The sequence below is a fragment of the Mchenga conophoros genome, linkage group LG12 (assembly GCF_057382185.1).
Source record: "Mchenga conophoros isolate Kocher_MC1m ecotype Shallow Benthic linkage group LG12, M_conophoros_male_GT1.1, whole genome shotgun sequence".
Taxonomy (NCBI): Eukaryota; Metazoa; Chordata; class Actinopteri; order Cichliformes; family Cichlidae; genus Mchenga; species Mchenga conophoros.
Genome location: NC_140537.1, coordinates 20,195,638 through 20,219,360, shown reverse-complemented (window position 1 = coordinate 20,219,360; position 23,723 = coordinate 20,195,638). Strand labels below are relative to the sequence as shown.

Genomic DNA, 23,723 nt, shown 5'->3' with positions numbered 1-23,723 from the left:
TTTTATTAAGTCCTGATACATAAAACAATTTAAGGGGTAATTTCTTTTTCACATGACTTCCTGAATCTTGATTTTTGTTTTCTTACTAATGAACAGAGCCCTGTTGGTATTTCTGCCTAATCAGCCCCCTTCACTTTGATTATATTTAGTAAAATGCACATTACAATTATGGAAAAATAATGATTCCATTTTATTTTTTATTATTAGAACATATACCATTTAATATATTGTATATATGACCTAAGTATAGAATTTGATTGTTTTACAATACACATTTAGAACTGGCCACAAAATAAAAATATCCGATTTACAAACAAAGCAGCATCCGAAAGAAAGAAATGGATGAATGAATAAATAAATACTTTGGCATAAATGTTACAATAAATTAAAACAGGCTTTCTGACAGCATTTAGCATTCACAAAGAAACACCAAGATTAAATGCAGCTCATCCCACCACACCCTTGAAACAACACTTGAAAGTTTTAGGCTTTAAATGATGAGTATACGTCTGTCGAATCTGCCAAAAAACAAAAAAATGCACTTTTAAAAATCTGCCATACGGTAACTTTCATTCTCAGCTCTCTGCTTAAACCATCCTCACACTGAATAATCATATGATCTCCGCTTTTCAGCTAAAATTAACATTTAAAACAGGCACCGGACAATACAGGACAACACAAGGAAAAAAAAATCAAGATGAGTAATCACAATTTAAAAGTTCACACTTGGTTCACTGGATAATGAAAAAAAAAAAGAAGTTAATCAATCCAAGCTTGTTTCTTTACACGAATCTCCGCTAAGACATCAATTGGTAACATAAATGTCAGATTATGATTTTACAAGATAATTTATTTCCAATAATTCAAACACGTTTTCTTCTCCCGGTACACCACAGTTAACACACATAACAAATAAAGACATACTATTTGGCAGACGAGGCAGTTCAAGAACACTGGAAACACCGTTGGCTAAACCAATAACGTGGTGTTAAAAGCTGAATTATCCTGAACACTGTGTGTGAAACGTAACTGGACTGGGTTACATTTTGGGCTCCAAGCCAGTGTCCTGAATCAGTCTGTAAAAATTACTTTTGCTTTAGGGTGTAAAGCATATTAAAAGTCTGCAGACATTCTTTCCTTCGTTAGAATAAGAGGATAACTGTATCTCTTTAATAGCTCTATCTTGTAGACGAAAAATAATCAATATAAACTATTATCACAATGTATTTTTCCCATAAATATAGTCTCTGGTTGAATTCAGTTCTGCTTTTTGGTTTGAAGTGTGCAGCTAAAACCATCTTTATCTGAAAATATTAAGTGCACTCGGACTAAAGTTGACACTTGAGGGATTTCTGAGAAAAAAAAGAAATATTTGGAAATTAAACAGCTTTACATTTGTTTTCACTTCAACGTACTGACAAATGTTAAGCGTAATATTCTCACACACCTGCTGACAACACAAACAACATCGAATAACATATAAGGATATAGTCAGTAAGGCTCATAGCAGCAAAATGATTGTAAAGGCTTCATGTATGTGTGAGAGCGTGCGTTCTTCTCTTGTGCTGCTACAGCCGGTCACACTTTGCTCGGAAGGAAAAGAAGACAAACAGCACAATCACTTGTTCTCTATCAGCATCTGCACCTTGCACACAAGATCTCTGGCCAGGGTCAAAATCTGCTTGATGTTGTGACGCTCCGCCATTTCTGAAAGGCACAAACAAGCAACAGCTTGAACATTTTTACCCGTGCAAGATTGCACAGATCGTCTCTGTAACTGTCCGTATCCGTGATGTTGTAACTTTTTGAAAACATGCTCAGAAAACTGTTTACACAGACTTTACACTCGCAGTCATCCATAACACACTCTGCATTTCATGCTCTAATTAAAAGTTTTTGTGGACATGACATTGTAAGTTCATGCTGGCAAGCAAATAATATCTCTGACTCATTTACATAATTGTATTCAGCTGCTCATAATTCAGTCTAAAGCGATTTGTACCTGAAAATGAGCCTCACTCCTCCTTAACCCTGGCTATATATTTTTTTTTTAAATTAAATTTTCACCTGAAAATATGTCAGCAACACCTACAAAACTACGAGGGCACGATGCCAGCCTTGCTCTCTGTGGATAAGACAAATCTGTGGGAGCGTTTTGAAATACAATATGAATCTTTAGTGAGCCAGAGTAGGAGTTGTAAATTATTTACTGTCAGTAAATAATGTTTTAAACCTCAAGAGGGAGCAATCCAGTCTCAAGATTCACTGTTTTAGCTGCAGAAGTTTATATTGAGCAGTGTTGCTCTGTTGTGGGACTTACTGCCCTTGCATGAATGTACATGGACAGTCTGAGGGCAGTGAAAGCCCAGCAGGCACAGAACAGAGCAGGCATCAAGGACAAAGCACTGATTAAGTCAAACATAATATGTAAAAGACAATCTCAGGTAGAGGAGGGCTGCAACAGTAACTGTAGGCAGTGTGCAACAATCTCAATAACAGTGCATATATTTGATTTGCCATTTGAATGTGTAAAAGGAGATATCAGCTGTGGCATCAGTTGATGTGTGCTGGCACTGGAATCAGCTGCTGTCACTGGGATTTTGGGCTGAGTGTAAGTTCATCGCCTGCCTGAATGTCCTGCTCCACAGAAATGGAGCAAAAACATGCTACAGCTATTTTAGTCAAAGCAGCAATCTGAGGCTCATTCACTGAATATCACGCTTGGCAACCCTCGAAAAATGATGCGTGGTTTCAAATACTGCCTGGTCCTGATACAGGGACCTGGAGGGGTGAAAAGGTTGAGTCTCTCTCCTGTTAAAACATGAGCATGAGACAAACAGGTTTTTGAAAACTGGATGGGAGAGGCTGCAATATTACAACATCTAATCTATTGTATGAGTCAGACTGTTAAAATGGTGATCTCTATATTGTAGCTGCTTCTTCAGTGTCTTTAAGATACAGAGCTAAAATTAATCTGCTGTAGTATACAGGCTGAATAGTAATACAATAACAAATAGATTAACTTTAATAAGTAAAATATCAAACATAAGGGGCAGGGATAGCTCAGTAGGTAGAGTGGTAGCCCCATGATCGGAAGGTCGGGGGTTCGACTCCACTGAACGGCTACCCTGAGGTACCCCTGAGCAAGGTACCGTCCCTACACACTGCTCCCCGGGCGCTGCACTGGCAGCTGCCCACTGCTTCACTGGGTGAATGGGTTAAATGCAGAGGAACTATTTCCCTATGGGGACTAACACGCACACTTTTAAGGCTAGAGGGCCAGAATTGGCCCAGCAAAGACTTAAATTTGGTCGACTGGACGGTTCTGGAAAATGTGAAGGAAGGCATAAATTTTCTACTCCTTGATTTTCATGAAATGCAAGGTATGGCTATGGTACCAATTTGAAAATCCTACGATGCTTCGAGTTATTGAGTTCAGAGAGTTGGATGTCCAGACTGCAATGACTGCGTGCCCGACGGGCTGATGACAATAAAAACTTTATATTTCATAATTATAGGACAGGCTGGGAAATAAGCTACTGGAGGCTTTTCTGTAATTTTACACATTTATCATGTAGAAACACTAAATGTTGAAATTGGAGTTCTTTTTCATATATTAAGACATCTCAGGGATTAAATGTTTAATTTAATGTCTTTACACTGACAGAAATGGAAGTTTCACTGTCTGGAGGATAAAAAAAAAAAAAAAATCTATCTGCAGTATTAGAACAAGGCAAAACAGAGTAATGTAATCAGAGTAGCATAATGTTAATATAAAACCTCATTAAACCAGATAGTTACTAGATTAATGTTGGTTTTGAAACTTGTTCTTGTTTTATTGTGCCAAATAGTCTTGCACAGTAATGTATATGTGAACTTCAGCTTCAAGGCTTTACCGTTGAAGAACTTAATGATGTCAGTGAAGTCCATGTTATTCTCCAGGATGATGTCCCTGTACACCTCCACCAGCGCCAGTGCAATGAAGAGGACAAAGTGACTGGAAGAGACATGCTTTGCTGCCCAGATGGTTTCCCAGACTGCAAACACGTCATCATAGACCAGCTCTGCAAGACAAAGCGCCCAAACAAAAGCTGAACTGCAGCGGCGTTCGGAGGTTTGGGTGGGAGGTGAGTTCGTGGAGCTTTCAGTGGATAGAGGAGACGATACAGATACAGCAAATACGATAATAGAAAGTACGGCTAAACTAGGGCAAACCCTCATTCTAAAGTACTGTGAATCGTAAATCCAGAACATTTAACGATCATTCATGCAAAATCTCCTCCAGCTGAATCTGCTGCTAACAAGCTGGCAGATTGTTTGGTATTTTATCCACAAGCAAGGCTTAAAGAGAGGAATCTTCTCTAATTGGTGCAAACTGTGTCAGGCTATGCTGTCACTTTACCTCGCTTGAAGTCTAGGAGAAACCAGCGGTAGCAGAAATAGAAGTGGGTGTAGTCTCCATTCTGGTGCATTAGCTCAAACAGCTCACAATCCAGGATCTATACCGAGAGACGGTCAAAGTAAATTAAATAATTATAAATAAAATTAAGACAGCAATTGTGTGAGAAAAACGTGAAGAAGAAATGGGGGTTTGTAGATGCTGTGTGACCTGGATTAGTGAGCGCATGTTTGCAAAGTGAGTGTCCATAGCTCCTCCGTGTGGAAAGTTTTGATTCATTCTCTTCATGAGTTCAGTGAAACAGCTGAAAGCCATGGCCTCTGACAGGACAGAGAGAGGAAGCGGGAGTGAAAAAATCGAGTGGGCAAACTCTTCTCTGCTGTTACATCAAATACTGTAAAAATACACCAAGTGTCAAAGAGGAGGGAAAATAAATAATGACTCAGTGTGTTGACTCACCATCATCCAGAATGACTAGAAGTGGAGCCAGCAGGTCGCACATTCCCTGCACGTAACCGATGTCAAGGTGCCTCCAGATATAGCTGTGAATATACAACCAAGAGAAGTGAACTTGACTCCACTTGGCTGCTTTTCTCTCTGAGCTGCACTAATGTCAACAGCTGTTTCCACACTCAAGTTGTAACATATAATAATCACCGTTTTTAGGACAACTACTCTGCAAAAGACTTGATCATATATTTTTCTCGGAAATTGGGGAAAAGGCGGAGATTTATTGAAATGTGGAAATACAGCATATGGAATAAAAACAGGGTTTGCACAGTTCTTACAAGCTCGCTGGACAGCATTATTCTTCAGCATAGCCTGAACTCTCTTAGGCAACCTGTGTTGTAATTTTTAAAGTAGTTTTCAGGAATAGTTCTCCAGGCTTCTTAGAAGACATTCAAGCCTTTCTTTGGATGTTTGCTGCCTTTTATTCTGTTTTCAGTATGCTCATATTCAGTATGCTTCGGATCACTGTCATGATGAAAAATGAAGCCACTGCAAATCAAATACTTTCCAGTTGGTATTTTTTTGGTGAATTACAAACTGATGGTACTTTTCTGTGTTCATGATTCCATCAGTTTTTCATAATTTCATAATTCCAGCACCACTGGCCCAACTATGAAAAGCCCTTCTACCTTGTTTTACAGAAGGCTGTAGACACTCATTGTTCTACCTCTCTCCTGACCTCCTCTGCATGTATTGATTGATATTAGGTTAGTGTTAAGGATCTTAACGAGTAAAGAAAAAATAAAAAAAAAAACATAGAAAAAACCCCCCAAAACACAAAAATATTTAACTGTTGCTCAAAAAAAAGTTCTGGCTTCTTTGGAGCAAAATATAAAGAAATGATGTGTGACTCAAGACTTTCGCACAGTACTGTATGTTCTTTCTCCAAAACGTGTTATTCTTTGTAATTAGGGCTGCTAAAACTGTATATATATATATATATATATATATATATATATATATATATATATATATATATATATATATATATATATATATATATATATATATATATATATATATATATATATATATATATATATATAGTATAAGAAGGGCTTAGAAAGGTGTAGATGAGTGGCTCATCGTGAGTGAAGGCATAAAGAAAATAAAGACGTAATCTGCTGTTTAAGAAAACGTCTTTTTTGTGTGTTTTCTTATTTTCAACTAGTTACAAGAAAGAAAAAAAAAGTTAGGCATGTACAATAGAAGCAGACATAAAAACTAGAAAATGCAACTGGAGAGAGAAAGAATGTGTAGCCTGTTAGCTCAACTGGCTATAAAAACATTTCAGATCAAAGTCATTTCTGCTGCACTGTTGGATTTTCTTTCCTTGGGTTACATCTTAGTGTTGTGATCATTTGTATTCCTGGCTTCGTAGCGTTATTGTGTCGGAAAATTGACAAAGGAAGCTCTCAATTGAATCTGAGTGAGTCATTCAGCTCTTGAAAAAAAGAACTGCCCACTGCTTTGTCTTATTGGTGTTCATCTTTTCACGGTGTTTAAATATGATCACAGTTATATATATGACGTTTATAGAGCATTTATGTAGTTTATTTAAGCCTAAACAGAGACAAATCCTCCATTCTTCTTCTATATCTTTTTCACCGCAAGAGCTCTCTTCAGGAGTAAAATGCTTAACGAATGACATCACTTTTTTCAAGATTTTGTCAAATCTTAACAGCCAATAATGACGAGAAACTCACGTTTCCTTTCCATTTTCCTTTTATTACCCTTGAGTGTTGCTCTCGGTGTTTTACCTGCACATGATGTTGCGTAGTTTCTCCAGGTTGGCAGGAGTAAAGTACCAGTAGTTTCTATCACAGCGCTGGACGTCCTTTTCAATGCGGTGCAGATTCAGTGTATACAGGTCCAAAAGTTCTTGCTGAAATAGATGAAATGATACTTATGTTTAAAACATAGTTACGGTCATTTGAGTTTATTTAATGTAAATTAATTTCATATCATATTGTCATACAGAGAAAGGACTCCCAGTTGACACTTGAGAGGTCACTTGGTTCTTTGTGTTTTCAGATGCAGCCAGAGAGTCAAAGGGAGGGTAAAGGCTCTCCATCTCCGGCTCCGACAGGTTGGACTCTGTGCCCTCTGGACTGAGCTTTCTTTGTTCCTCCTTCTGCCTGAGCTCTACGTGAGGGGGCGAGTTCTCAGAGGAAGACGAGGTTTCACAATGTCCTTTCCTGCTCCAAGGCACCATGGAAACTTTGGCTTTGGGGATCTCCTCCATTTCTATGGCTGAGGGAGACTCATCTGACTCAGTCATGATGTGAGGCTCATCTTTCTGAGTGGCACTGTAGGCTTCTCTTGCTTTCACCACTCTGGTGTCTGCTGAGAGAGTGAGATTTTCCACTTCAGGAGCCCCGGGACCTTTGAATATTTTCTCTTTCCCTCCTGTCACTAAAACCTCTTTACTCGTCTTTGATTCGTCCACTTCCTCCATCTTTTCCACATTCGCTTCTTCGGGTTTCAATGCTTTTGCCGCTTCTAGTGTCTCTAAAGATTGGTTACCTTTAATGTTCCTATCGAGGCTTTTATCTTCAAGCTTTGTCCCCGCTGCTTTAACAGCTTGTGACTCCTCGATATTATCTTTCATTTCAGGCTTTAAACTCGTCTTTTTCGTGTCTATTTTATCACCTGTTTCTGCAGCATGTTTTGAAGTTTTGGTCACATCGGAGGCTTTCTCTTTCTCCACCCTTTTGTCCTTCACTTCACCTTGCACCTGGCCGTCCTTTTCCAATGACTGACCTTCGCTCTCTCCTCCTGCAGGCTTGACAGAGCTCTGTGATGCCTGAGGGACAGCTGCAGGTCTCGGGGTTGTATCTTGTGCAGCGCTGTCCTCTGTGCTGAAGGAGCCGTCCGACAGGCCAGAGGTGATGGAGAAGTTGCGAGAGGAAGGATGTCCAGAGTCAGGAGAGCTCGTCCCGTTCTGCAGAGCTCCGTTGGGCAGCTTAGGCACCTGTTTGGTTTCTCCATTCTTGGGCTCCATCTCAATCTGGTCCACCTCCTCTACAGACTCAAACACCTGAAAGAACAAGCCAAAGGGAAGCAGGCTACTCCAGGGGAAGGGTTGGGAGGATGTAAAGAACTAGCAGGAGAGAAGGTAGCAGTGAGGAGTTTTGGTTCAAAATGCTGAGATCAAACGGACAGAGCGACAGAAATGGATGATAGAAATGCAACATTATCTTCACCATCTTTAAAAGACCAAAAGACTAATTTGACATCCAAATATTGCTGAGTTTGTGATACCTGTGTGCTGCTGCTGGAATCACTCTGCAGGCGAGCCAAACTCTGCCTGTCTGAGCTCTGGGAGGACTGTGATCGGAGAATAAAAGGCATGTGTGGGAAAAGAGTATAAAAAAAGCACAATTCAAGCTCCAAAGTGTAAAATTGGCATTAATGTTTAATTCTCCATCTTCTCTGTCATTGTACCTGGATGAATTACTAGTTTTGGTCACAACATACACTGGTCTACACCGAAGGTTACTGTGTTTTTCCTTTGAGTCTGCATGTGTACGCGTTGCTGTTTTACCTCATTGCTCACAGTTGAATCGTGATGCTTAATCTTCTGACTGTAACTGTCCATGCTTGCACCTGAGGAGCACTTCGCCAAAGCCGCAGCGTGCTGCTCCTTCTCTCGCTGGCGGACAATCTCCTCACAGCTGAGCCACTCCCCCATGGTCTGCTGGTAGCACACTCTGACCTGATCATCCACCTGCATGAAAAAGTAAAGGATGAAGGATCAGTGTTTAGGTGGAAAAGGCTTCTGGTTCAAAACCATAAGCATAGAAACTACAAACCTCCTTTCTCTCAGCCTCTGACATACCAAACTGGTAATGACCCAGCAGGAAAGGCCACACCTCTTTCCTCAGTGATGGCTCCACACCACCAAAGTACACCAGGCGCAGCAGCTCCTGCTCCTTGTAGGCCTAAAGAAACAAGACAGGCAGTTGATTAACTGCATATGTAAATAGTTCATCACTGCTTCAAAACAACACAGGTCACAGGCTGCTGGTGCTGAAATAGTTACTTCAGTGTCAACTGGTTTATTAAGAACAATCCAGTTTGCAGTGCTTGGCTAATAAACTATTCTTTTATTTTTAATTCAGACTCTCTTTGACTCCAGCAAATATAACAATGTTAAAAATAAGTTTGAGATTTATAGAGCCATTAGTCGCCTGTCATGCACACTGTCGAGAGACTAATAGTGTGAACCACTTTTTAGGAGAGGATTGATATTAATATGAAGACTGACTGAGTGATGGGGGATGCTGCTTGTGTGTGTGAACAGAAAAAAGGTAATATTAAGTTTGTGTTGCAGTAAGGGGATGTCAGAGGTGCTTACTGTGCAGTCTTTGAGGAAAGTCTGCCACACGTCTGCGGTGAGGCCTCCGGAGGCGGCACAGGGCACGTCGGGCGCCACAATGGTGTGATTTACGAGAGCTGAGAGGTGCGTACGCACTGTAGAAAGGTGACGGCAGTATGCCAGCCCTGGTTGACAATGCAGTTTGTTATTGAAGAAGCTAAAGCACGCCATAAAATATGTTTTCAAATTGAATGTGAAGGGATTTTTCAGGGTATACACTACGGCTCAGTCACAGTAGAGTAAAAATAGGACGGCAACCTCGCTGTGATGAGGAACAATCAGTGGTTGACCAGTGAACGCATTTCGTTTCTTTGCTGTTAGTGACCGGCTGCAAAGACTTGCGGCGATGCCCAGAGGTTGAGCTTGCAGCTTTTAATTGCAAAGTGATTGCACAGGTCACCGCGTAGGAGGCAAGCTGTGTCCTAACAATCGTAGACTGATTCAGTGAGTAGTTTTCTCATATGAATTTGTGATTTCTGCTGATTTATGAGTGAAGGTCGTTACGCACCGAGTGCGATGCAAAAAAGCGACATGAAATTCAGAATTGTAAGATCCAAACCTGTTGTGTAATGTATAGACATACCGAACACAAAATTCGCCCACAAAAGATGTGAAAAAATTGAAGTCAACATCGTCATGCAACCATCTTTTTCCCTAGTGTGACTGCAGCATTAAGCATTTACATACAGCCATAAAATGCCCTGGAGATGATCTGATACTTCATGTTGTCACATAGCAGCTTCAGAGGAGTCCTGCAGAAAGACACAACCCACATTAGTATGCAGAGAAAACACAGACAGCTATACACTATCATTAGACCAATTATTAAGTGCAGGTAATTCATATTCTCTCGAATATATGATAATCCTCTATCTAATGTAGAGTTCATTACTGTGTCGGGGCTGACCTTTTATAAAATGATAAACTGTTATGCTGCCATATAGAACAAATTAGCCAGCAGCCTGTCTTCTTTCCACAGCTCTCTACCATTTTATCTGCACAGCTTATCACCAATTCTCCCAACGCGTTCTCATTTCACTGAGGTAAATGTCACACAATTGTCTTCTGGGTAATTGCTGGGTTCTTGTATCTTGCTTCCATCCCCGGTTTCCTCTGTATTGCAGAGGTTGTCAGGTGCGTCAGGTGAATCGCAGCAGCCTTCAGGAGCTTCACAGTTCCCCGGTCGTAACACAGCTCTGTCTATCTTGGGGCGTGTTTTATCTCTCACCTCTCATGGTTGCACCCCTTGGGTGTCGCCGCTTCAGAGAAGCTCCCCTGAGAGCAGGAGGAACACGAGGACTTCCTGAGAGTGGGATGCCACATCTTAGCTCCCGGATCCATCAGATCTGGAGGAGTCACTGCAGCATGCACACAAACACGTGCCATCATAATCCCTTTAGAGCAGCATACTGCTGAGGCTTTCGAGAACAGTTATATTTGCACTTTGCAATATTTTTGCTGAAACACAATTATGCTGATCACTAGTGACCTGCTTATGCTCGATTCCTGTAAGAGCAAAGAAAAGGCGCACAAACAGAAGCATTTACGATACTATGATAATCGTGAGGAATGAAGCCATCGTGTTTGATTACATTAATATAGGGAGGAAGTTCAATTAAGCAAGCGCCTTTCTCAATTCGGTTGCCATGTTTGATTAGTTGTCCACTGTTCGCCTGATTAAAGGCTATTGTGTCGTGGTGCAGTAAAAGAGGTGTGAAGCATTGTGGCTTTATTGACACGGCACACCAATAAACATTTCCTGAGGCACAGGACAGGGCAGGAGGATATTAGACGCAAGGAATTAAAGCAAGGCAAAGCTGACAGATTGACAGACGAGCCAAAGTGTGACAGTGTTACAGCTGCTTCCTGTGAGTGAGGGGGATTCTTCAGGACAGCTGCAGGACTGCCTGGGTACGACCAGGGGCCCTGCTTTGGTAGGGCACTTTCCAATCGGTTGGAAGGACAGGGATGAAGTCAGACGGGGAGGATGAGTTACAGTCACTGTAACAAACAATCGGCAACATTTTTATCAAAATGCAAAGGCAGGGAGAAGCCCCTGGGCCCTGCTTATGTCTGATGACTCACCAAACTCTGACTGACTGTTTGGAAAGAGGATTCGGAAGACATAGTCCGTGGCCTCGTCCTCCTCCTTATCGGAGACCGAGTCTGAGGATCCAGATCCCTGAGGAACCCTCTTTCGTAGCTTAGGAAACACCTTTCCCTGCAACAAGAAAAATAACTAATGGCAATGACAAATATGCTGAACCGCTAAAGCCCAGAAAAGCCACCCCTGTGAAGATGAACCTGTTTAGTGTCTGTATGATTAAGCCTATTAATAGTGGCTGAACATGCGTGGGTGGTTCTCTTTCTTCAGTTCAGTTAAAGAAACATTAACAAAGCCATTCAAGGTCTAAGCAGACACTAATCCACACTCCTTCACCAGTATCTCTCCACACAATGCTTTAAAGAGGCTGTGCATCCATTTCTTTCACATCCAGATGTCTTTTCTTTATTGATTTATTGATCAGAGGAGACTGAAGCACACCCTAGCTCTTTTGTGTGGAAGAACACTAGAATAAATGATGCGTGCTGTGGGAGAGCCCTCCGTGCTGACCTTTCCCCTCTGCAACCAGAGTGGAGGATCAAGCTGGCCGTGGGGAAGGAGGCCATTCTCAAGGCAGGAGAGGAACTGGAGCAAATGACCTCCTTTAGGGAAGCGAAGTGGAGGTCTTTGGATCCCGTCTTGACTGACCAGCACTGCCGTCCCCCCACTGTCCACTACAAGGTAAACAGCAGATGTAACAGATCAACAGTAATAACCTGCAAACCCAGAGTTACAGTAGTGATACAATTTCACCCACCTTGCTGATGACAATGCAAATAAACTATCTCCTCTAGAGGGATTGTCATGGCATAGTCCCAGTAAACGCTGAAAAATATGGAGACAAAATGCTGTGACCCAGACTAGTCTAACCACAATACTAGATAACAGCGACACACAAACCCATTGTAAATATTTATGTAAATCCATTATTTTACAGCTGCCAGAAAAAAGTAGTTGGAACAATCAATTCATTTGGAGAGAGAAAACACCTCACAGGTATGACATGATTTACGAGTTCGACAGGTGTCTTTTACAGTGTCTCAGTCAATAAACCATCTGCTGGATGCCGGTGTGTGAATATCAGCCTCGTCAGATCAGCACCATTTATTCAGTGAGCCCTTGAGCAGCGCACAAACACACTGCATTATTCAGTAACAGCCAAGTGTTAGACAAACAACGCAGCGGAGAAGAAATAATGTGCTGCTTACACGTCTGTGTGGAGGCAATTTACATGCTAAGATCAATCAATCAAATCTTTTTTTTAAATATATAAGTAACAAGTTTTAATACACATGAAGAACAAATAAACATGAAGTCATTGAAAGTTATCCTCTTCACACGAGAAAAGAAACCAAACCAAATGTTGAACATTTCCTGTTTGAAAAGGAGTATTAATTCCTACCCAGCTCATCTTATATATCTGTTCACAATCTAATACAGATATATGCTATAAATAAATATGCCTGTCTAATACACAGATTCATGTTATTTTAATATATATGTTTTTATAAACAGATCTATAATTATTTAACTACACCTATACAAAAGTATTGCTTTTTTATAATAGTTACTATAGTTAAAATAATTATAATGACATATTAAAGCATGTGTTACTATAGAAGTTGGTATTATAAAAGTATTTCCAACATTTTACATAATGATTTTTACAGATAGGTAAATTTGCACCTGCGTTCATACTCCAAGTCTCCCACAGAGCCGTTCATGAGCTGATTGGGCGTCCACTTTAGTGTCATGAGTTCAGCAGTCTGGTGCAGAGACAGGTAACCTGGAATAGCCTCCATATCGTCCCTCTGAAAGAGCCACAGGGATTCAACTGAGGTTATGTTTGTAGGTAATAATAAATAAATGTAATAAATAATGCAAATTTTATCCACAGTTTACCCTGATAACACATAAAAGCAAAGCATTTATTAGTTTTGTGTGAAAAAGACAAAAAAAAAGAAGGAAGGGAAGATGTGTGCATTCACATTATATCACAGTGATGTGAGAAAAAAATCTGCTAGAGCGCTTTGATGACAACATAATATGTAGAGCAGCTTTTATCCAGGACGTCAATGTAACAGGATATACGTCAGGTTTTAAAGACTATCTCACAGCTATATAAATGCTGAAGTGAACAGAGACGGTTACCGGTTGTACGAGCACGTTGTTCTTGCCAAACAGTAGTGTCGCCCTGTTGTTCTGATGCAGCGACTCCACATATTCACGAGCTGATGGTGAGGGGGAGGGGCGCTCATCCATGCTGCTGCTGGAGTGGCGCTTCTGGATCTAGACACACACACACACACACACACACACACACACACACACACAAAATATATAAAATCAGATCAAAAACTCATGACTTACATTTATTCATTCATGTGCACCAATGCAGTTTCAGTCGTTCCCGATGTCAAAAACCAGTCTGATTTTGCTTGGAGCTAGAGCAGGGCGATATGGCCAAAAATATTTATCACGATATATATTTGAAAATTTGCGATAACGATATAACCGACGATATAATTGATGCGAGACAAAATACAACTCCACAACATTACTAGCGCAAAAAGACAACCTTCCATTTATTTTCACTTAAACAAGAAGCTGGTTTTTATGTACATTAAAGCTTTATAAAAATGTAACAGTGCAAATGCAAATTCCTTGCTGAAAGTTTAACCAAAAGGCATTTCCAGTAGAAATGGGCTGACATATCCTGAGCATAACCATGTATAATATCCACTGAAGTTAAAAAGAGGTGCTTTGCAACATTAAACTGCAGTGTGCAGTACGCATTTTTCGGACCATAAGGTGCACGGGATTATAAGGCACATTAAGCGAAACAAAGCAGTCAGATAAATCAAACTTTATTAAACTCATTCTTCTTGCTTCCTCCACTTCTGTACCATTGATTCATTAATGTTGAATTCTCTGGCAGCTGCTCTATTCCCATGTTGTTGCAGTATATTAATGACTAACCTCGTATTGTGGACGGATTATCTCAGTTGTTCTCCTGACTGAAGATTGGTCCTTTTACAGCATCCTGCCATGCGATTGCATTTGTCTCTAACCATGAGGAACCTTAACGTTAACTTTTATAAGTGGAAAAGTGTTAGTGTTCGTCCTCCAGCTTCACTGTTTATGTTATGCTAACATAGCTGTGTCGCTAGCGATCACGTAGCACATCATTATATACCAGCTAGCCCAACTTCAGTAACCCTACAAACGTCAATGCTGTTTAGTTTCCTGTCTTCATTTATGTTGGAAGTGATAGCAGAGCTGCACGTTTGATTTTTTTCAGAAATCTCTCGTCAGAACATGCAATATCATGCTTAGGTAACTAGCGAAACTAGCGAGCTAACTTCCGCTAGCTTCCTGCTAACTTCTAACTCCGTTAAATGTAATAACTTTTGTTTTCATGGATGCCTGGAAGTTAAACTTTATAGTTACACCTCGTAAAGCAGCAATGCTGATCGTTTTATTAAAGATGAAAGAATTTAGACAGTTTTTAACTCTAAGTGATGCTGCAGTGTTGTTTGACAGGAAGAATACGGAGTTTAGGACCCAGATTACTCCCAGATTTAAGAGCATCTTAGTCCGACAAATATGACAATAACAACGGCCGCTTGCATGTTCTGCAAAAAAATGTGCTTTGTTGTGTATCTGACGGACAAACACCAAACCAGTTCCACATCACTGAAGTTGCACCATTTTTACAAACCAATTCTGGTTCATCTGTTTCACTCAACAATCGGCCATGTGCGTATGAAAACAAAGGCACTGCGCATGCGCGTTTTACTCCCATTCTATCGCGATATTTCATTTTCCTATCGTTGCCTAACATTATACCGGTATTACCGTGAACGGTATAATATGGCCCAGCCCTACTTGGAGCACACAAACGCATCCGTAAGCACTGCGGCGTACAGGACAGGCCAAGTTGACCTGGTTCGCTCTTAACTTGGCAACTAAATAAATGTGATTGTCTGCAATACACTCTGTTCTTTCTCCTGGGACACACTGAGCTCCACTCATTGCAGCAATCTTAGCGAGGCCTCCAGACAGATAAACAGCATCTCAGAAGGGGACGGAACTGATAGTCTGCCGAAGCTAATATCAGCTCATATCTCAGCATAAATGGACACTATACATGTGCAGAGAAAAAACAAAAGAAGCCTGAAACTAACTCTGCTTTCACATCTGCTGAAAAATACAGCTTTTATTGTTTTGGATATGTTTACTTTAGAAATTTGCAGCAGAAAATGTAGTTTGACAGGAACAAATGATCATGAAATCTAAGTAAAACTTACATTTATGTTCTTTGGGAGCTGTAAAAGAAATACACAAGTGCAGACGCTTATAGATGGAGTGGAAATGGAAAGAGTTCATGAAAATACATTCCTTGGATTGACAATAGAGGATAAAAACACCTGGAAATCTCATACATGACATATACATAACAAAGGCTCAAGAAGCATTTCAGTACTGAGTGAACTGGACCACAAACCACTCCATGTTCTCTACTCTCCACTGGTTTTAGCATGTTTGAATTACTGTGCAGAGGTCTGGAGCTATACTTATCAATACTGCAAAAAAAAGGCCATACAGATAATCCATAATACTGATTATAGAGATCATTTAAACCCACTATTCCCAAAATCAAATAAATTTATGAATTTCACTGATCTGAGTCATCGCAATAAACAGCCTAACTCCCTGACAATATTTTGTCTGGTTTCTTTAGGGGGCACCACAGCAGCTCACCTGCCTCCATCTCCCCCTATCCCTAACATCCTCCTCTGTCAGATGATCCCTCTATATGTCCTCCTTCACTCCATCCATAAATCTTCTGTTTTCCTCCTGCCTGGAAGCTTGATATTCAACTTCTGTTTGTCCACCATTCCTCCTCTGCACATGTAAACACCATCTCAGCCTTGCTCTCAACTTTGTCTTTAAGCTGCTCAATCTGCACACCCCTCTGATGTCCTCATGACCAGGATGGATCTCAACATCTTCAGCTCTACCACCTACAGCTCAGCCCCCTGACTTTGTCAGTGCTATCGTCTGAAAACCATACTTTTGTCACAAATCACTCCTGATACTCGTCTCCATCCACTCCACCTCTGTCCACTGTCTTCTTCACCTGTCTGGTCCATTGTCAGTTGCTTTGGATGGTTGTCCCTGGATATTTAAACTCATCCACCTTCACTGTCTCACTCACACACGCCTCTACTGACATTCATTGTTCTTCTCTCCAGAGCATACCTCCACCTTTCCAAGCTCTCTTCCACCTGAACCCTACTCTCACCATGGATCACAATGTCATCTGTAAACATCATAGTCCACAGAGACTCAACAAATGACAAACAACAAATAACACTTACACACAGCGCGGGCCTCTTAGTAGGAGAATCCTGCCTGCAGAGGCCACCGTGGATACGATGTCGTTGTACTAACTCGTCAGCAGACGGGTCTGTCCAGAAGTGGTCAGCTGTCTTCATCTTTGTGTATTCCAATGCACAAGGTCCAACTGTTGAACAGTTTTGTTAAGCAACAATCTCTATGAAAATCAATCATTAAACACATTGTGTAATAAATAAAAGACAGAAGAGTGACTTCATGCATGTCCAATCATCCAGGTAAGGAAATCCCAGAAAGCTGATCCTGTTGATACGATTAACAGACTCAAGTTGCTGGGAAAGACTGAACTGAATTTATTAATCTATTTATTAATCTATCACTGGAAAGTATGAAGGTCCTTGCAATCCCTCAATACAAGCCTTCTTGTCTAGAGTGTGTATATTGTCTTGGACCTGTCAAGCAAAAATCAACTGAAAAAAAGTAATAAAACAAAAATAAAATGGCAGAAACGTTTTTTTTTTTGCTGCTGTCCTGTCTTGTTATTCAGTTCAAGGCCCCTTGGATTGATACTTGGACTCTCTTGGTTGGGGATAAGGGGACAAGCATGCAAGCATATTGATAGAGACAGGGAGCACTTCTGCCTCCAGTGAAAACAATTTTCACTGTTCACTGGTGGGAAACAACTGCGGGACTATGCCTGTGTTGCTGCACAGCAGATGTCAACAGGTTAACGTCTCAGCAGTTTAGCATTTGGTCACGAGGACAAGTTGAAAGAATATAAAGAGCAAAGAACAGTTTCCTTGCTTGGACAATGAGTAAATATAAGAAATGGTCTTGTAAAAAAGGGCAGGATAACATAACGTCCTTGTTCTGCCTACTTTTCCCTAGGTCATAATCTTAAATCTTCATGTAAATGATATTAAACCACCACTGTTGGTATAATTACCCAACAGAGATGCGAGGATGGGTCCATCTACAGGGTCCATGAGAACAGCCTCTTTTTCGTAGTATTTACTGAAAGACAAATATGAAAGGGGAATTATGCGGGAAGACAGAAATCTTGTAACTCATTTGGACAAGATGCTGTTTCCCATCTCAAATTACCTGCTGTTCTCCACCAGGTAGAGGACAATCTTGTCTAGCACCTTCTCAAAAAGAGCCGTCCGTATCCACAGGTTCTTGACTACAGGCGGGCTGAGGCTGGGCAGTCGGGGCATCTTGCGAATGCTGTCTTGACTTTGCAAGCTTTGACTTCGTCTGCAGAAGGGAAAGAGTTATAATTTTAGGAAGTAGACGTGTTTTTAAAACTCCTGAAGCAAAACCCCATCTGCATAAAACAAATACAGTGGCATAAGTAACTCATGAATAAAAATGCCTATAAACATGAATTATTTAGAAGCTTTTCATCATAAAAATAAACCCCAGCCCTTCAGAGAGACAGTCATTTGTTTTCAGTGCTTTCGCTGGAACAACAAACAGGCTTTGGTGCAAGCTTTGAAGTCTGCTGTGATGTGTGATATGAGCTGTGATGTGTGCGTCTCGCACTTTGTCTCAATGATCTGCTCGAGCTCCTGGGCCTTCCTGCACAGCTCCTCAGCTGGGGGAAAGCTTTTCCCCACCTTGGTGAAGAGTGCCGCGATCTTGTTGCTACGTAGAAAGCCTGCCGCTCGCCGCTTCAGCCCATGAAGGACACACGCCTCCACTGCAGCTGTGTGTACAAAAGCACGATGCCATTATTAGGGCACACTGATTAATAAGGTATGTCAGAAAAGCATAACAACACAGGACACGTGAATCCATCATAACAACAAAATCATCAAACCCCACAGAGAGACAGGCAAAATGTAAAGCAGAAAATGCTTCTGTGGCACAAAATTTTAAGTTTAATGTTATTTTTTTTATTATGTTAGCAAAACTCATTTGACTTTAAATAGCAGAAAATATTATTTTAGCATTTTTAAATCAGCCGGGACAGTAAAAATATAAAAAGAAAGCTCACATGTTAAGTTGTTTTACATACTTTGCTATTTACACGTCACATGGACGCACAGGCAGATTATGATGGATGGGCAGCATACTCTGCACCTAAAGCTTTCACATAAGAGTAACTTTACCTACAGCTGCATTAAATATTACCACAACTTTGATCGGCAATGACTAATGCAATTTTGACATCACCCAGAAATGTGTTTGGTAACACAAAATATTATCTTATGGGTAGCTTTTATCATTCATTCTCATTCAGCCTAGCAGTTAGCTGACAAATAATGTGGCTTGTTGCGCAGTTAATTGCACTAACAGTACCTTCAACACGTTAAATTTGGGATCCAAATTTGGTGTGAAATTGTTCTTTTGCATGTTACTTGGCAAACAATTAGCAGGCATCTGAGGATCCCCCTTGTTAATTAAGTTTGTGTTAGCTGAAATATCATCACTGGCCATTTATTTTTATACCTGGCTAGTTGATTGGACATTTATGATGTGAATCTCCCGATTCGCCACATCTCAAATGTGCACTATGCTACTGAGATGTGGGGACTGTGGAGGCCATTTGAGTCCAACTCATTGTCTTATTTAAGCAACCATTTTCAGGTGATTCGAGCTTTGTCTTCTTGCTGGGAGCAGCCATTAAATGATGGGCACACTTTGGTCATAAAGGGATGGACATGGTCAGAAACAATCCTCTGTGGTGATTAAACAACGCTTGGCTGATACTAAGGAAGCCAAAAGTGTGCCGAGAAAATATATCCCCCACACCTTCACAGCACCACTAGCCTGAACCATTGATACAAGGCAGGATGGATCCATGTCTCCACGTTGTTCATACCACTTTCTGCCCCTACCATCCGGATGCCACAGCAGGAATAGCGACTCATGAGACCATCAACCTTATTAATCTTCTTTCAATCACCTTTCTTGTGATGGTCAATCTGAATTTCAGCAGGTCATCTCGACTATGATGACTACATGGCTAAATGCACTGAGCTACTGCCATGTGATTGGTTCTCTGTTCTGTTTTAGTTTTACATATCGAAAGAGAAAACCAAGATGACCGTTCTAAAGCTCAAGTTTCTAAGCTGTACTCCACAACATAGAAGTTACTTTAATAAGTTAATACTGTGTATTTGTATAGTCTACATGTATGTACGTTCAGTGCATTTACACTGTAGAGATCTAGCATCTGTCATGTGACCTGTTTGTTTTCTTATTTGATGAATGACCATTTGCTAAACTGTTTTCCTGGTTACAATACACTATTAAATATGCCAAACCATCAGATAATCTTCCAGTTTACCCAGTAAGCGGCCCACAAGTTAAAGGCATGTGGACACACTTGCACAGTCACTTGACCGTGGCAAAGAATAAGACACCCCCCGTTCCCTTTCAGGTCTACGTGGCAGCGCCTGGAGCTGTGTTGACATTTGAGTCCTCTTTCAGGACTAATCCCGTAGCTCTGTTCACATGGGTTCAGGGGGAAGGCTGGGGTTGCCATGGCAACTCACGAGAGAGCGAGATGAGCAGAGGGAGGGAGGGCCAGCGCCGAATCATCGGCATCATGATCGTTGTCTTTCTACCATCTTCACCCCACTAAACACTGTCACTCTTTCCTTCACCCCACCCCTTTTTTATGGACTTTCTCTGTCACTGTTAAAATCTGGTTTACAAGATTTTACTCCAGCACAGCCATTAAAAGGCTCAGTTTTCCCCACCCTGAACATTTTTTGCTAATTATCCCTCACATCTTTCTAAGGGCAACATGCTGAATGTCATGACTATATTAAAAGGCCTCCAAATATACTTCATGCCCTTTACCCTTTCACCATTTCAGCTAAGTCGTCTCCGATGCCAAAGCTGAAAGCAATAAAGCTTTAAACCTCTACACTTTTGTGGAAGCTTATGTCACAATCTCTGCAGCATCACTTAAATTAAATCCTCTGCAATTACAACCAACATCTGTTGCAGAAGTACTCATAGTTTTAGAAAAAGGGAAACCTGTTACTCACTTTTTTCAATACTGGAATTTCAACTTCTTTAGTGAAGTGAATAGTTTTATCTGAACTATTTAATGCAATTACAATCACAAAAATCATGTAGTGTGAAGAAAATGAGCATCACATGCATGGATTCAGTCCCTAATGGTGAAAACAGCTAATACAGAAAATTGCCTCTAATCATCCTGTATCTGTGGCAACTGAGTGCATTAGGAGACTCTTGGCAGTGACACAGCTGAACAACACTTCGTCCAAGGCATTTGTGTTGTGGATCTCAGCAAATGAACGGGAGAGAGAGTCTGTGGGAATGAGTCAGCACGAGGTTCTAAAAAGTTATTAGCAGCCCAATTTCAGTAAGATTTGAGTTTTAAAACAGAGTTGCTAGTGAAATATTTAGAATGTGTTTGTTTTCCCCTTTATTTCTGTCACATAAATAATATCACACCACGAATGCTCGTATTAAACATCTCCAATAATGACGTAACCCCTGTTAACTTCAGCCTCCTCCTCTCTGCTCACTTTTAGGCATTTTCTTTCTACTGTGCGTGTATCCCTGATGTGGAAATCGTAGACACCTAACTCTGGCTGTAAGCTGAAAAAGAATACCCACCTGCTGATCTAACCTTCTTTTTCAGAATAGGAGTCAGTCAGAGAACAACTTTTTGGACAGTGAATGAACCGAGAAGGGTGCATTAACGGTAAACATAAGACATATGAGCATTATTTTGAACTGTCAATCATGCAAAGCTAGTCTTAGGGTCCAAGGATAATCTTTTATGTGATACTGCTGGCCTGACTGCTTATTACACTGTGCTTCTTTAAAACTGTATGGCAACAAAACAGTGTATGTGCGCTCAAAATACTTCCACTACCAACAGCAAAAGTGGAGGACACTTGTTGACAATCTTACTTTAGCTTCAGGAAGTATTTAACATGCTAACTGGTGCCTGTAGAGTCTGAGATGTAGCTCTTGGGTTTCTCTGATTACACAGCCTGACTTTGGGGGAATACCTGCTGAGAGGCCACTCCTGGGAAGATGTCTGTTTTGAATATTTTCCACTTGTGAATAATATTTCTTACTGTAGTATGATAGACTTCAAATTGTTTGGAAATAGATGAGAACCAACAGTTGTTCCTCATAAAACTGCCAAGCCCTTTGATTTTATAGAGGTGCTCACATTTGCTGATGATCATTTATTTTAATGGTACAGTGTTCAAAAGCATTTTATCTTTATTATGACATTTTTTTTTTTAAAATTCAAGTGAACAGCTTTTGCATTCCCTCTGCACTAACAGCATTTTAGCCTCTGCCTGGGCAGCTCATCACACTAGCTTGGGCTTTGGAACTTAATTGCTCCCCAGAGTTTTTTCTCCCATCTTCCACGCACTCTCACTCTCTGTATAGACCACATCTGAAAGACATGTAGTAGCAGGAGCCCCTACCCCCCAAAAAAACAACAACCCAGAGATGAGAGGGTCATCCTGCTGCTGAATTGCCACTGGTACTGGTATGACAGCAGTAGATGAAAGATGTACCTCAGACAGAACAGCAGCTATTAAATCAGGCTATTAGATGATCCAACAGATAATGTCCACAGTGCAGGCTGAGACCGTTGAAATGAAACATGAAAGCACCACCGGATACACATAAAAGGCACAACCCTGCCCCCCACAACACAACACAACACAACACAACACTGAGAGGTATTAAAGAAGTCTTTTAGCTGCACTGTAACAAAAATCTGAGCTCTGTGACAAATTATTTTCATAACCCTCCTGCAGAAAAATAAAACTACAAAAAAGAGATTTGGGGTAAGCTGATTACTGGATGGGAAGGATGTCCAACATTATTCACTTATGGTTGTTAAATAGGTTCAAGCTGTGCTGCAAATTCTTTTCCTACTATGATAATAACCCAAACAGGCTCTACACGGACATTATGAGGGAGTGAGCTTACATAAGAACCCAAAAAGGAAACAACATTGATTTCTAAATCAGCTTATTTTTGATTTCACATACCTCTAAATGAATTTCTTCAAACAATGACACTAAGAGGTAAGTCACTGTTTCTGCAGCGTCTAATTTACTTTTCCTTCTTTGATATTAGTCTGATCCAATTAGTCTGAGTAATGCAAGTGCGCAATTACAAGCCTATAGACAACACCAGTTTCTCTTTATTATCACTGGTACACCTCCTTGCACATTTTTTATACAGTAGTAGAATGATATCATTTACGCCACAGGCCTTTTTTTAATGGGATATTTTGCTTATTTAATATTTTTCCCTACTTAATTCTCTTCCCTAGTCTGAGTATTTACAGCCTCTGGGCATGTAAAATGAAGCCAGTGTGGGTGTGCCGCGTGCAGTTCCTCTAGTGGCCACACGAGGCACGCGCTAAAGTGGAAAAAAGTCAAGTCAAAGAAGTCAAAGTCAAGAATCCAATGTGAAAAAGCTTATCTTTAAATCAACAAAAGGATGTTTTTGTCTCTATAGATAGTTTTCTCCTTCACCTCTGTTAACTAGAGTCACTGAACTGGACTTCTCTGCTACATTTGTGCTGTTGGTGCTTTTGAAGCATTTTCAGTTAAATTATCTGACAAGTAATATGGCACAGACTTTTTGCTCCAGTTTTGGTGATTCAAATTTTAGTCTTTTGTTAGTCTCATCACTAATTAATTTCTCTATGTCGCAGTTGTACAGTTCATGGATGCAGCTTGCTACCCAGATTTGCTGATGACACCACCTTCTTTTCCAAATATGGCCACTGCTGGTTTATAAAACAAAAACAAACCATAACCATGGCCAAAATGCCAATGCTTGAGTCCAATGGGTGATGTCACGCTGGTGATGTCCATCTTTTAAATACAGTCTATGGTATTAACAGCTCTGTCTATCCCTTTGTTAGTTGTTATTCTGTCACATGCCTTATTTTCTGCCAGTGTTCAGCTTTATTCATGGTTTGATTCCCGGAGCTT

At 40.6% G+C, this 23,723-nt stretch overlaps 1 protein-coding gene across 5 annotated transcripts in view; it reads right to left on the bottom strand.

The window, feature by feature from the left end:
- Window positions 1-166: 166 nt before the first annotated feature.
- The window catches only part of sgsm1a (small G protein signaling modulator 1a), a 38,431-nt gene continuing 14,874 nt past the window's right edge, over window positions 167-23,723 (bottom strand). For 2 of the 5 annotated variants that reach the window (XM_085294327.1, XM_085294325.1), the window contains 23 exons: window positions 18,301-18,463; window positions 17,860-18,012; window positions 17,702-17,769; window positions 16,779-16,924; window positions 13,546-13,683; window positions 13,081-13,205; window positions 12,152-12,219; window positions 11,905-12,068; window positions 11,376-11,511; window positions 11,148-11,291; window positions 10,519-10,648; window positions 9,978-10,042; window positions 9,270-9,415; window positions 8,725-8,853; window positions 8,457-8,639; window positions 8,174-8,239; window positions 6,888-8,012; window positions 6,670-6,794; window positions 4,859-4,941; window positions 4,610-4,719; window positions 4,403-4,499; window positions 3,897-4,064; window positions 167-1,707 (listed from right to left, as the gene is read on the bottom strand). In XM_085294327.1, the coding sequence (XP_085150453.1) occupies window positions 1,619-1,707; window positions 3,897-4,064; window positions 4,403-4,499; window positions 4,610-4,719; window positions 4,859-4,941; window positions 6,670-6,794; window positions 6,888-8,012; window positions 8,174-8,239; window positions 8,457-8,639; window positions 8,725-8,853; window positions 9,270-9,415; window positions 9,978-10,042; window positions 10,519-10,648; window positions 11,148-11,291; window positions 11,376-11,511; window positions 11,905-12,068; window positions 12,152-12,219; window positions 13,081-13,205; window positions 13,546-13,683; window positions 16,779-16,924; window positions 17,702-17,769; window positions 17,860-18,012; window positions 18,301-18,463 (3,821 nt within the window). In that variant the 3' untranslated portion in view covers window positions 167-1,618. The remainder of the gene's footprint in view (window positions 1,708-3,896; window positions 4,065-4,402; window positions 4,500-4,609; window positions 4,720-4,858; window positions 4,942-6,669; window positions 6,795-6,887; window positions 8,013-8,173; window positions 8,240-8,456; window positions 8,640-8,724; window positions 8,854-9,269; window positions 9,416-9,977; window positions 10,043-10,518; window positions 10,649-11,147; window positions 11,292-11,375; window positions 11,512-11,904; window positions 12,069-12,151; window positions 12,220-13,080; window positions 13,206-13,545; window positions 13,684-16,778; window positions 16,925-17,701; window positions 17,770-17,859; window positions 18,013-18,300; window positions 18,464-23,723) is intronic. The other 3 variants (XM_085294328.1, XM_085294329.1, XM_085294330.1) reach the window with 3 other exon arrangements.